The sequence below is a fragment of the Callionymus lyra genome, chromosome 1 (genome assembly GCF_982586985.1).
Source record: "Callionymus lyra chromosome 1, fCalLyr1.hap1.1, whole genome shotgun sequence".
Classification (NCBI taxonomy): domain Eukaryota; kingdom Metazoa; phylum Chordata; class Actinopteri; order Syngnathiformes; family Callionymidae; genus Callionymus; species Callionymus lyra.
In genome coordinates, this window is record NC_141818.1 from 43,345,094 (window position 1) to 43,360,747 (window position 15,654).

A 15,654-nucleotide genomic window follows, 5' to 3' on the forward strand; every position below is an offset into this window, starting at 1 on the left:
TGTGATGTGTGACTCTATTGTATCATCAGTGTGTGTGTGTTGTTGTGATGTGTGACTCTATTGTATCATCAGTGTGTGTGTGTTGTTGTGATGTGTGACTCTATTGTATCATCAGTGTGTGTGTGTGTTTGTGTGATGTGTGACTCTATTGTATCATCAGTGTGTGTGTTGTTGTTGTGATGTGTGACTCTATTGTATAATCAGTGTGTGTGTGTGTTGTGATGTGTGACTCTATTGTATCATCAGTGTGTGTGTGTTGTTGTTGTGTGTGACTCTATTGTATCATCAGTGTGTGTGTGTTGTTGTGATGTGTGACTCTATTGTATCATCAGTGTGTGTGTGTTGTTGTGATGTTTAACTCTATTGTATCATCAGTGTGTGTGTGTTGTTGTGATGTTTGACTCTATTGTATCATCAGTGTGTGTGTGTTGTTGTGATGTGTGACTCTATTGTATCATCAGTGTGTGTGTGTTGTTGTGATGTGTGACTCTATTGTATCATCAGTGTGTGTGTTGTTGTGATGTGTGACTCTATTGTATCATCAGTGTATGTGTGTTGTTGTGATGTGTGACTCTATTGTATCATCAGTGTGTGTGTGTTGTTGTGATGTGTGACTCTATTGCATCATCAGTGTGTGTGTTGTTGTGATGTGTGACTCTATTGTATCATCAGTGTATGTGTGTTGTTGTGATGTGTGACTCTATTGTATCATCAGTGTGTGTGTGTTGTTGTGATGTGTGACTCTATTGTATCATCAGTGTGCGTGTGTTGTTGTGATGTGTGATTCTTTTGTATCATCAGTGTGTGTGTGTTGTTGTAATGTGTGACTCTATTGTATCATCAGTGCGTGTGTGTGTTGTTGTGATGTGTAACTCTATTGTATCATCAGTGTATGTGTGTTGTTGTGATGTGTGACTCTATTGTATCATCAGTGTATGTGTGTTGTTGTAATGTGTGACTCTATTGTATCATCAGTGTGTGTTTGTACAAAACGCTCTTTTCATTGAAATATTGACATTAGAACTATCTTAAGCTCCGCCCACTGAAAACACTTTGTTGTTCTGGAGATTAAATCTTGTTGACCATAACCACGCCCACTCTGCTGTGATTGGTCAAACATGGAGGTTTGTCACCGCGCATCATCAATCCTTCAAATCTCCACCTCGAAGGGACTCGTTGTCATGATGAGGAACTCACTGCATCTTGACGAACATTCACTACATGACAGGAGAGTTTTCACGTTAGCAAACCCTTAAAGAATTTTAATTTGTATTTCAGTGTTTTGGAGGCGACAGATGTTCATCACTATCAGACCTGTCTTCTCCACCTCCATCACGTTTAGACTTTGTCGAGTCTTACAAATGTCATTTGAGTGATTTTAATATATGATTTTGGATATTATCAATATTCAAATGTTGTCAAACAGACAGAAAATGTCAAATAAGTCGCACAGAACTCGTGCCTGCAGACTAGAGATTCTCAATCCTGCTGTTGTGGTCACGTGATTTTCATTGTGCGTTTGCTGTGGGAGTTGCGAAGGTCCATCCTGCTCACAGACGTCAGTGGAGGTAAGACACTCCTGCTCGCATCCCTGCTTCGCAACCCTTTTTCATCAGCTTTACTGTGTTACAATAAATGTTGGTTTGGATGTATCACTTTTTAAACTGTATTATTAACTTTATACTGTTGTGTTATCATCTGTCTGTACGGTGTACTTGTGTGATTTGAAATAAAATGAATTATGAATTATTACTATATTAATTAGGTGAAAGTTAGTGATTATATTTTGAAGTTAAAGATTATATTTCTTTTATCTAGCAAGACTTTAGTACATTTTTAATTACTCCCACTCTACTGACTATGACTCACACAAAAAGCAGGGTTCCCATTTCCCATGAGCTCAGCTAGTTAAAATAGGATTGACTTCAATTTAATCGCCATTAGGGGTTGTGGGAAGAAAAGTCTATACACTTAAATATTTTAATTTCTTTTTTAAAGTATCGATATAGCATTGGTATTTTTAAAATTATACATTTTTACTGTTTGTTTTCAAGTCATATATTATTTTCTTCATAGTTATTTTATGTTTCCTGTATCAAAAAGTGTTTCGAAAAGAGAAAAAAAATACACTTGTTTTATCTATACATGAAATAAAATTCACTTAAATTTTGTGTTGAATTGCACTTCCAGGCTCTAGATGGCAGCAGCCATTACGTGCCCCACAGCTAACTGAAGAATGAGATACCAGTGATGACTGAGGACGAGAGGATACAGTAAGTCCAGCAGCTTTTAAAGCTGATGTTTGTATATATTTTGGTTTGAAAACATACACTATAACAACACCAGAGTCAAGTACTCGACAATACTACACATATATCCTTGTTACTACACTATGACAACACCAGAATCAAGTACTGGACAATACTACACATATATACTTGTTACTACACTATCACAACACCAGAGTCAAATACTCGACAATACTACACATATATACTTGTTACTACACTATCACAACACCAGAGTCAAGTACTGGACAATACTACACATATATACTTGTTACTACACTATCACAACACCAGAGTCAAGTACTCGACAATACTACACATATATACTTGTTACTACACTATCACAACACCAGAGTCAAGTACTTGACAATATTACACATATATCCTAGTTACTACACTATCACAACACCAGAGTCAAGTACTGGACAATACTACACATATATCCTTGTTACTACAGTATCACAACACCAGAGTCAAGTACTTGACAATATTACACATATATCCTTGTTACTACACTATCACAACACCAGAGTCAAGTACTTGACAATATTACACATATATCCTAGTTACTACAGTATCACTATATATCGTGTTGTGATGTGTCCAGTTTAAGTGATGTGTGACTCGCTTTAGTTCTTAGCAACAATACATAATTCGCCCAAAAGAAAGAAATCAACCTATAAATGTAATATCTAACTTGTTGGGTGGGGCTGGTCCAGTCATCTGGACCTTCACAAACATGCTATTACTGTGAAGGGAAAACCGTGGGTGGTAGATCTGGTATGATGTAGTTTTCATACTTCAAATCTATAAATGTGAACGTACAGTATCAAGTCGTTTTGTTGCCAGAGCTTCTATAACCTCCCGATCTTACCTCATCGATGAACCTCATTGGTTGTTGACACCATGTGATCTCCTTCACTCTGTCCTCAAACCACAATGTTCAGAATTAATCGACTTCCTTCGCGCGACTTCAACGAACTAACTTGAAAAATCCAAAGCAGCGGGAACGTTTCTGCGCCTCTCAAACTCCAGAGTGCCCCACTTCACCCTGCCTACACTCTCATCCTAACTTTTCCATTAGGGGTCTCGACATCTGTCAACCATCCTCATGGACTCGTTCGGATTCGAGTCTCCAACAAGAAGAGCAGAATTTGAGCCAAATATTGTTTCTTTTTTTTGCTCATATAACGGATGTTAAATATCTTTAGAAAACGTAATTTTTACTGTTGTGACTTACAAAGTACGTCTTGGTCATTAAATCCGAGGCGACTTAATGGCCAAGAGAGAGAGAGAGAGAGAGAGAGAGAGTTCAGTCTCTCATGGGATCTGAGATGTTCAATGGACTTAAATAGATCATTCTATTAGTGCTAAACAGCTTTTACCTACAACACACTCTGCATCCCTAGAGGTTCACCTCTGTGGAGTGTTTTTCTGACGATGTATATCGCGAGCAGAAAACGTTTATTGACAGTCTTGTGAAATCGACACAGTCATTTCATATGTAGTGTTTAGACAGAAAGAAATACAAAAATATATAATACAAAACAAGTGACTTTTACATTAAAGTTGATATATATATATAAAATGTTAATAATTACATTAAAAAAACATAGTAAACTGAAACGTAATAATTAAATAACTAAATAAACAAAATACATACAACATTTAGAGCGTATTTTTCTGTGTTTATGGTGGGTATTTGCCGAAATTTTTAATTTTAATACGGTTGGAATTTCACATTCCATTTGAGAACTACTTGTAACTGGACCAAATGTTGATGTGACCAAATAGAAAAGACAGGAATTTGATGCGCTGATTCTGGGAAGACACTCAGTTCTCAGGAAAAATAAAAAATATAACGAATCGTTGATTCCATATTTGATAAAAATGCATCGATAAATCTCGGAGCTTGTCAAACCTCTGCACAGTGTTTTAATTTAATTAAGTACCGAGTAGGTACTAAGTTACTATTTAAACATGAAACCGAAAGAACAAGATACTTCATTTTGCTTTGTCAACAACTGCACATGTAGTATTTGGCAATGGTGCATTGGATATTTGCAGTTGCACTTTACTTGACTTTACTTTACTTTTCTTTGAATCTTACATTTCACTACTTTAATATCTTACCATTATATTTGAATACGTTACGACATTTACTTTTACTCTCGTCGTTTCATATAAATGAGAAGCACAGATAGAAACGGGTGCTGAGAGTCAGTTTTTATTGTGGAAAATATTGTTATCTGGGTCAGAAACACTCGGAAACCTCCAGAGAATCTTGTTAATGATACATTCATATTCCCGTCACAACCACACGGTTATTTTTTATTGATAAAACACGTGGAATATCAATCTCAGTAATAGTCTCAGACGTGTGTGTGCTGGCTCGGCATGAGTGTGATTCATTTGTTTGTTTTTTATATCATTGTAAGTGTTTTTCGTATCAATTTGTGTCAAACCTCTCTAATTTAACCAACAAGCTGATTTGGAAGAGATTATCTTGATTAAATCAGACAAGAAAATTGCCCCTGAATGCTTCGTCGAACACTGAATATATTTTGATTTGCAGCATTTTTTTCTTTCTCTTATTAAAATAAGTGTATAAGTTTTTAACCCTCAACATGAGCGACTCTATCAGTGTTTTCCATGATATCGACAAGTTCTGAGCATAGAAGCGTAAACTAGCATTAGCATTAGCTGAGCAGCTTTTTGTAACACAACTTTTGTAACAAAAGTAACTACAAGATGATAAAAAATAATAAATGTTAGTTAATAAACTCATAAATACATGTATACGTAAGGCTGAACAAAATTGAGATCTATACGAACTAGAATCAAGAATTATTGCTTAATTAAATGTAGTGTATTTTATTTTATTGACTATTCATTATTTATTTATATGCCATTTAAAGGTAATGTATCTCTTTTCTTAAAAATTACGTGTATTTCATGTAATTAATCTATTTTTATTTAATTCGTATTATTTACTTTTTATATCCCGTAAATACACCACAACAAATTCCTGTGTTGTGTTTAAAGAACTGGGAATAAATGTTTTCTGATTCTGATTCTTAACTAGTAGAACAGTGTAAGTATTTGTCCTGAGAACTCAAGGTCCGTTTAAATGAAACGTCTTGTTGGGTCAGTTTCTCGTTTTCTCTTCCTGTTCACTTCAAAAATTCCTTTCGGTACTTTGCCATTATGGAAATGAATGCAATCACTATATCATACTCACTGATGTAAATATAAATACTCAGATATTGTAGCTCGTAAAAAAAACAAAAAATGGTTTATTTAAATAGACATTAGTCGATTACAAACACGTTAAATACAAATGTGCGAATACGACCTGAAGGTAACACGAGGCACTGCAGTAAAGTCATGCAGTTCATGTCATCCAAGACCAACAGGTTCAAACAGGGAGGTTCAAACCCGCAAGAAAAATATATTTTCTTTTCTAAATTTAAAGTAAAACCTGTATCTGAAGTATTAAATTTGGCTTTCGACGACTCCAATATTTGCGACTGTGTTAAACAAAATGAAAACATTAGTCATGCAGTGCATGCGGAGGATCACATGACTCTGACAAATGACTTTATTACAGAGTGTGTTGATAATACACGTGTCCAGACATACCATCCACTATAACCAGTGCGCTGAACAATGACCACTCTTCATGCAAGACTGTGTGCGATGTCAGGAAATAATGTTCAGTAGCGCCTGATGCTACGTGTGTGTGTCTTTACATTGTTGCATTATTAATGCGTCAGGGCTCTAGGGTTGCATATGAGTGCACGTATACCAGATATATCAGACAAAAACAATCAATGCCTCCATAGCACACCAGCAGACGCTTTGAACTAAATTCTCTTCACACAGTTGGTATCGAAATCTGTGGATGAATCGTCACAAGACGAGACACAATAATAGGCTGCAAAACTAGTACACAACGTGTGAGTGATGAGACTTAGGCGTCATGTTATTCTTTCAAATTATCCATTTTTTCTTCTTTGAATTTTATGTTTTATTGAGTAAATATAAGTCAATTTACATCGTTATTAACGCAAGAAAATGAACCAATGCACCACTTTCTTTGTCCTAAGCTCCGCCCGTTGAGTGTGAGCACTTAATTAATGAATCAGATCCGCTAGCCGTCAATCAAAACAGCGGATTTTGACGTTGTTTAAGTTGTTAATTCACTGTAGGGGCTTTACTTTTATCACTCGTTTCCTGCCTGAACGATCCTTCTACAACGACCGCTTCTCGTGTCAGTCATCTGATGGATTTGCATTATTTCTAATTTCCACGAGACGAAAATCAACGCAGCTCTTGGTGTGACAAAGAACCGAAGGACTGATCATCGCCGGCATCTTGACGTGTCAGGTTCTCGTCCGAGGCTTTCACGCTTCCTTAAGAAGACGAATCCAACGGCTCAATCAAAAATGTAAACGTGGCAGGCACTCAGGATTCAGCCAGATCAGGAAAAAACCTGCATAATTTACCGTGTTGTCCTTCATTTTACGAGTAAATAGGAAAATAGTCCTGAAGGTTGAACGTGAATCACGGGGCTTTTAAGGAAGATAAACTGATACACATCATTTCACATCAGGGCAGATTAGCTGACGGTGCGTGTGTTCTTACTACACAGTTTACAATCCAGTAGGAAGAGCCGATCACGGGATTACACTCGATTAACCAAAATAGCTCGAGCCTTCTGAAGTGACACTGGCCTTCTTTCAATCTGAGAAAGTTTGTGTCGTGGTCTGAAGAAAAGACTCCAGAGTAAAGAGTCGAACGAGGAAACAAATACATTGAGTCGACAAAACTTTTTATGCGAGAGTTGAACTCAAGAATCTCATGCGTTAGTGAGTTGAATATCATCACTAAACTTTTTTTTTTAAAAGGTATGTATGACAATGAGTATTTCTGCATGAACTTACAAACAAATAATGTCTCTAATGTAAATGTTGTTTTTTTTCAAAGCGTTCAACTTTTTATTTTTGAATAATCAAATGTAATTATTTCTATATTCATTCATTTTTTTCTGAGGCTTATTCTCTTATCTTAGTCACGGACTGGGAGGAAACCAGAGTGCCCAGAGTTTTTTTTAAATATTGAATAAATAAATCAACTTTTTTTTTTACACAGAGTTTGATATTTTAATTCCAATAATTCAAAAAAACTAAATTTCTTAATTCAGTATATTTTTTAATTTGCTGCGTTTGCTGCTTAAAGTGGACGAAAAAATGTGTGTTTCACGAGACAAAAACCAAAATAGTTATAATAACTTTCAGACAATCATGTGATGATTGAATGATTCAAAGTTCAAACCTTTTAAATTTTAAAGTTCAATATTCTGATGGTACTGATGCACTTCCATACAGATCACACGTTGCAAAAAGCAGGATTTGAACTTTTATTCAGTTTTTTGTTAACTTAGAAAGACGTGAAGCACTAAGAGCTGTTTTTGACTCGCGTTAATAAGAATGATCGCACGTTTTCAAGATTAAAACTGGCAGATACGCTTCTTTAATTCTTCAATAATTGAGGGTAAAACTATAGTTTCACACATTTTATTTGACATTTCCAGGAGGGAAAGAGAAAACAAGCTGCACTAACTGTGTCTTTACTGTGAATCTATATCAGTGAATCATCAACTCAGGATAATAAGAAGCTTTTATTCATTTATTTCATGTGTCACATGAATGCAACGTCCATCCAGCAGAAATAACTGTTGCTCGTGCAGCTCTCATCTGAAAAGGTTTCGTAATCAGATTTTTATTTTGAGTGACTTAAAAGATGAGTCACTTGTTGTCTATTGTCATGTGAAGATGTCGAGTCCCTGTGCATGTAGCGTAGTAACCATGAAAGATAGTGCCTCGATTAATGGAGATGCTGTGATGTACTTTGTGTGTAGCCAGAGAAAGCTTTCTTAAAGAAAATATTTCTTATGTTTTGAGTATTTTTAGATTTTATTTTTTAACGTTTTGGATTTAAATCATGTTTTATTTTCATCATAGTTCTTTTATGTTTTTTTTTATTTTAATTACATCTGTAGAAAATAACACAATACATTTTTAATGTAGCAGTCCTTATGTCCTCCGCAGCAAAAGGAAGAATAAAAATCCTTGGAAATCCCAGCGGTGACTGAGGACGAGAGGATACAGTGACTGAAGCAGCTTTTAAAGCAGATGTTTGGACATATTTTGGTTTCGAAACAAATGAAAGCAGTTACGACTTCGTCAAGAGTCATGTGGTCTGTAAATACTACAACACCAGAGTCAAGTACTGGACAATACTACACAAATATCCTTGTTACTACACTATCGCAACAGCAGAGTCAAGTACTCGACAATACTTCACATATAACCTTGTTACTACACTATCACAACACCAGAGTCAAGTACTGGACAATACTACACATATATCCTTGTTACTACACTATCGCAACAGCAGAGTCAAGTACTCGACAATACTTCACATATAACCTTGTTACTACACTATCACAACACCAGAGTCAAGTACTGGACAATACTACACAAATATCCTTGTTACTACACTATCGCAACAGCAGAGTCAAGTACTCGACAATACTTCACATATATCCTTGTTACTACACTATCACAACACAACTGCTTTTCTACCATAATGTATCAATATTCATCAGCACTGTAATGATCTTTAAACTTTATTTTTCTGCTCAAATCATATCTTACTAGTATTGTTGATGTTTTAATTATTTTTATTTCAATTGTGTTGCTATTTAACTTCTGTCCACTAGATGACAGTGGTCGTTACATCCTCTGCAACTAAAGGAAAAATGAAATCAAAGACAGAGGAGGAAAGGATACAGTGAAATACTGACACACTTAAATATTGCAATATATTTCCCCAATGCTGTAACATTTTTTTCAAATTACGATCACGTCCTCGCAACTAAAGAAACATTGAAATCCTGCGGCATTTCTGGTGATGCCTGAGGACGAGAGGATACAGTGAGTCAAGGAGCTTTTAAAGCTGATGTTTGGACCAGAGTCAAGTACTGGACAATACTACACATATATCCTTGTTACTACACTATCGCAACAGCAGAGTCAAATACTCGACAATACTACACATATATACTTGTTACTACACTATCACAACACCAGAGTCAAGTACTGGACAATACTAAACATATATACTTGTTACTACACTATCACAACAGCAGAGTCAAGTACTCGACAATACTTCACATATATCCTTATTACAGTATTACTAAATATCACAATATATCATATCATTGACCCTGTATCATGATACATGACATATCGTCGGATTCTTGCCAATACAATCATCTACTGTGTAGTAGTGGTTTACTTCCGGCTTAAAGCAACTATTGACCTTTCTGTGAAGTTTGTTCTCCCAACATTTGCATGGGTTTACTTCGGGTACTCCAGTTTCCTCCCACAGTCCAAAAACATCAAGAAGTTGATTGAAAACTCTACCTTGCCTTTATCTCTGAGTGTGTGTGTGTGTGTGTGTGTGTGTGAAAAATTGTGTGTCTCTGTGTGACCTGCAACAGACTGGCGAGGGGTCCCTCGCCTTTTGCCCTTAGAAGCTGGGATAGACCTCAGCCGCCTTTAGCCCCATGGCCCCCCTTTTTATGTTAGAGGATTCCCTCCAAGAGGATATTTTTGGACAAAGCAAAGTGAGCTCCAGTCGCTAAATAAAATGAACATACATTAACAAAATGACACAGATTACAATAATAAATAATCCCAACCCTTAGTCAACATGAGAGTGAGTAGAGAAAAATAGTGACTTTTTTTTAAACGTAATTGAGCTGCCACTTTAAGTTTGAGGAGTCGTAATGAAAAAATAATAAAAAATCTTACTTATAAACTTTATTACTTATAACCACTTTCTCTACATCTCACTCCCTCTCAGTGAACCCATCTACCCAGCTGCTTGACTGCCATTATGCAAAACAAATAAAGAAAACAATTTGATTTTCACCATTAATTCAGAGGTCAATGTACCAACAAAACCTGTCCAGGCGCGTGCAGAGGGAGGTCCTACTGTAATGAACATGATACCAGTTCAAAGTCTTGCGGCTCCATCTTCACATGGATTCTCTGGAGGAATAAATAAAAAAGGAAAACGTTGTGCTCAGTAAAGTAGAGTAGAGAGAGAAACGTGCAATTAGGGCGAGAATGGATATTTGCAGGAGAGAACTTTGCGAGCGTGGATTAGTTGAAAACCCTGGAGTGAGTCCACACGCGTGAGGAACAGGTGTGGGTCGGTGTTGATTCAATAAACAGGCGTGTTTATAGAGCGCCGCGTCTCTCAACACACGTGCATCCAGTTCGCTGTTTCAACAACGAGCCCTCATGCGTCGGTGCCAACAGAGGGAAGAGATTCTAGTGTCACCAGTTCAACGATTTTAACTCAATTTTTAATTTCGCACACGTTGTCGGGGGATTTTTAAAACCATCCCGAAATGTCATGTGACTTGAATTTAAAGCCAGATTCTTAGATTGTTACGATGATATTCTTCAACAAGACTTTGCATTGAAGCTTAAAAGTATTTAATGACGTTTAAAAGTCTTGATAGGAAGATATTTTTTTCACGTGAACTAAAGTTAAAAGCTGACGTATGTTTATTAAGTGGATTTTTTTTATTACTCGGCAACACCGGTTTAAAAATATATCTCAATTATAAGACGACAATTCTATGGTGAAGGTAGATTTAATTGACTCCTCGTAACAAAAGAGTGTCTGTTGTTGTCGCCTCGAAGCACAAACATTCATCGACTTTCCCATCTCTTATCGCATTACCTTCCATCAGCAGAGTTCTGCAGGATTGCAGGAAGTCAAAAAGAAATCTTATACAATTTGAAAATAATTTCTGCAAATACACAAACCTCCATACTGCAATGTTTTCAACCTCCTAATGCGTACATTAACATCATTTTTTATTCTTATATAAGCCATGATGGGAAGAACACAGGGATCTGGTTCTTGGATGCAATCCAGTTGAAGTGATGGAGAATATTGTAGATGCTTTCATCTTTGATCAAGAACCTGCTTCTCCATCCACTTTCAATCACCTGCTGCTGCTTCAGCCACTGATTTATCTCCAGTGTTGGGTAAGAAAGAAACAACATCTCTGAGCTATGATCAGTGATCATCACCTCCACACTCACTAGAGGTGTGAGGAGCCGTCAACACACTTCTTTTTCTACCTAATGTATCAATATTCATCAGCACTGTATCGATCTTTAAACTTTATTGTTCTGCTCAAATCATATCTTACTTTTATTGTTGATGTTTTAATTATATTTATTTCAATTGTGTTGCTATTGAACTTCTGTCCACTAGATGACAGTGGTCGTTACATCCTCTGCAACTAAAGGAAAAATGAAATCGAAGACAGAGGAGGAAAGGATACAGTGAAATACTGACACACTTAAATATTGCAATATATTTCCCCAATGCTGTAACATTTTTTTCAAATTTACGATCACGTCCTCGCAACTAAAGAAACAATGAAATCCTGCGGCATTTCTGGTGATGCCTGAGGACGAGAGGATACAGTGAGTCCAGGAGCTTTTAAAGCTGATGTTTGGACCAGAGTCAAGTACTGGACAATACTACACATATATTCTTGTTACTACACTATCACAACACCAGAGTCAAGTACTGGACAATACTACACATATATCTTTGTTACTACACTATCACAACACCAGATTCAAGTACTGGACAATACTACACATATATACTTGTTACTACACTATCACAACACCAGAGCCAAGTACTGGACAATACTACACATATATCCTTGTTACTACACTATCACAACACCAGATTCAAGTACTGGACAATACTACACATATATACTTGTTACTACACTATCACAACACCAGAGCCAAGTACTGGACAATACTACACATATATACTTGTTACTACACTATCACAACACCAGATTCAAGTACTGGACAATACTACACATATATACTTTTACTACACTATCACAACACCAGATTCAAGTACTGGACAATACTAAACATATATCCTTGTTACTACACTATCACAACACCTGATTCAAGTACTGGATAATACTACACATATATCCTTGTTACTACACTATCACAACACCAGAGTCAAGTACTGGACAATACTACACATATATCCTTGTTACTACACTATCACAACACCAGAGTCAAGTACTGGACAATACTACACATATATCCTTGTTACTACACTATCACAACACCAGATTCAAGTACTGGGCAATACTACACATATATACTTGTTACTACACTATCACAACACCAAAGCCAAGTACTGGGCAATACTACACATATATACTTGTTACTACACTATCACAACACCAAAGCCAAGTACTGGACAATACTACACATATATCCTTGTTACTACACTATCACAACACCAGAGTCAAGTACTGGACAATACTACACATATATACTTGTTACTACACTAACACAACACCAGAGTCAAGTACTGGACAATACTACACATATATCCTTGTTACTACACTATCACAACACCAGAGTCAAGTACTGGACAATACTACACATATATACTTGTTACTACACTATCACAATATATTGAAACATATTGTAACGCTTCCATTGTGTTGTGATACGTATCGTGCTGATACACACCCCAACTAGAAAGTGCTTCGAACCCACATACTCAACCCAGACCTTGGACTCCGGTAATACTAACTCCACCACATCATGACTCAAACTGTTCATGAGAGGAGATTTTTATCCTTTATCTTCAACGTGGCCGTTTATCTGAGGAGACAAAGTCAAAGCTGCGACCGCTGTCTCCTGCTCAGTGACTTTTGTTCGCTCCTTTCTCACGAGTCTTTGTTTCGCCCATTGACTGAAGACTAACTTACCTTCTGAAAACCGTCTTTTTAGGGGGAGTCTATAAGCTCACCTCGTCTACGTTTGAAAACCACATCAATCAGTGTCTGTCTTTTGTAAATGTTGGCTGTGTTTCGCCGTCCTCCGCCGACAAATTAAATTTGTTGCAGTCATGCCATTACAAATGAGAGCGCTCATGTCAGGGAATAACTCTCAGGATAGATGGACTTGAGATTTCAGGATATATAAGGAGGCTAATCTCTGGACGGAAATAATCGAGGTGGTTTCTCTTAGCTGGAGGGAAAGAAGATAACAACGCAGACCAAATGAGTTGTTCTAAATCCACAGAGAAAAGACCCTGTTGACCATCACAATCATTTGTAATTATAATTAAATACATTAATCCCCTCAGTGTATTGGCAAGAATGTGGTAATATGACGATAACACAAAACAATGGAAAAGATAAGTAAGTAAGTAATTTATATTTGTGAGCTTTTCTAAGCCAGGGTCACAAAGCGCTTAAACAATCAAAACAATACTAAATAAAATATATACTTATAAGATCAAGATAATACTGAAAACAACACAGGAGTCTCAGAAAATCAAGGAAAAGCGCAAATAAAAACGTCTTAAGATGTTTCTTAAAGGAGTCAGTAGACTCTATCAAGTGCAAAGAGAGAGGAAGATCAGTCCAAAGCTTAGCAACAGCCTTGATAGTGTATTAACAAGGATATACAGTATGTGTAGTATTGTTTTTGAGTACTTGACTCTGGTGTTATAGAATTTACAGACCACATGACTCTTGACGAAGTCGTAACTGCTTTCATTTGTTTTTAAACCAAAATATGCCCAAACATCATCTTCAAAAGCTGCTGGACTCACTGTATCCTCTCGTCCTCAGTCATCGCAGGGATCTCACAGGATTTCTTGTTTCATTTAGGCTGCCGAGGATGTAATGACTGCATATTTCCATGATGAATGTAAATAGGGCTGAACGATTATTAAAAAATATACAATTGCGATTGCCATGTCTGCAGACAGAGTCAAATGAACGATGTCAGGATGTAAAGTTGTTGGAAACACTGTAGTTTGTTTCTTCTGCTGCTATATAACTTCTCTAGACGTCACTGATCAACGGACTCACTCGACAATTAAATGAAGGTTAAATAAAATCGCAACCTCTGCGATATAATAATAGCATTTTTGAATATCGCGATTATATTGAAAATGCGATTTATCGTTCAGTACTACTTTAAAATATCTACACAGTATAATGAAAGAAGTATCCATATACTTAGGTGTATATATATTTTCTTACACCCATGTTGGAACTTGTTAAAAATAATAATTACAAAACAAAAAGCGTAAAATAAAATGTATTTCATACAAATATAAAAAATAACACTGACTCTTTTAGGGTCGTGCAAGGGTCACAAGGTTTTATGAATGGAGGATTAGGATTGGACAATAACAAATAATAATGTCATTTTAAAATCACTATTAAATAAGATATACACAGAGAATATTGGAAAGAAATATTCATGCACTTTTTAATTGTTTTAAATGATTACATCTTGGCTTGAAACATAATGAAGTTTTTTTTTTTTTTTTTTTTAACGTATTAACGCTAGAAAAAATATGTTCATTCATGGATAGGTTCGGAACTATAAAGTTTAAATAAGGACCACAAATATAGAAATAGAGATTGGATTTTGCGTCATGTCACGATCCTATCATGGAGGATTTAAGAGAAATCACCAAATATTACAAAGAGGGAAGTCAACCTGATAATCTTTATCTTATATGTATCTTTTATATGATTTTATAAGTCTGTCAAAGACTTCCTCACTCACGCTACCAATAAAGAAGAAAACGAAGGTAAATAACATTTAACGACATGAACCCGAAAAGAACAGCAGGTTGACAGAAGAAACATTGCGCGCGCGTCAAAAATACGCAGCGCAAGATTTCAAGAGGAATAAAAAAAATCGTCCGTTGAAGTTGTTAAAAAAAATGGAAAACTCTTACCTGAGCATCCAGCCTCGTTCAAGCGTCCCGCGAACCGACGCTTATCCCCAGGATGGAGCCTCCATCATGACCGCAGCAGCGACACATGAGCCGGTGCAGGAGGACACACCAGGGAACACAGCAGGAGGATCACAGAGACTTCTGTAACGCACTCATGCTCACTCTTTTGGAATGAAAATGTCTGGCGGAACTTTTTCTCTAAAAACACATTTTCCAGGAAAAGTCAAGAGCAACTGAGATGAGACGGAATGCCGCGTCTTTATCAATAATTGAAGCTTGATCATATCGGCAATACAACTTCCGGTGAATCTTCAAAATAAAACCGGTAACTAAGCCTTCTGTCCATCAAACACGCGCTTCCTCTCAAATATCCACGCTCACAAATCACCTTGAAGATTTCTTTGTTATTTATTTTATGGCTGCTCAGTGTTCCGCAGTCGATGAAAAG

General features: G+C 36.4%; 1 protein-coding gene across 1 annotated transcript in view; it reads right to left on the bottom strand.

The window, feature by feature from the left end:
• Nucleotides 1-15,299, bottom strand: part of gcgrb (glucagon receptor b) — a 37,426-nt gene extending 22,127 nt beyond the window's left edge. The window contains exon 1 of the mRNA XM_087808688.1: nt 15,207-15,299. Within this exon, the coding sequence (XP_087664814.1) occupies nt 15,207-15,214 (8 nt within the window). The 5' untranslated portion in view covers nt 15,215-15,299. The remainder of the gene's footprint in view (nt 1-15,206) is intronic.
• Between the last annotated feature and the right edge of the window lie 355 nt (nt 15,300-15,654).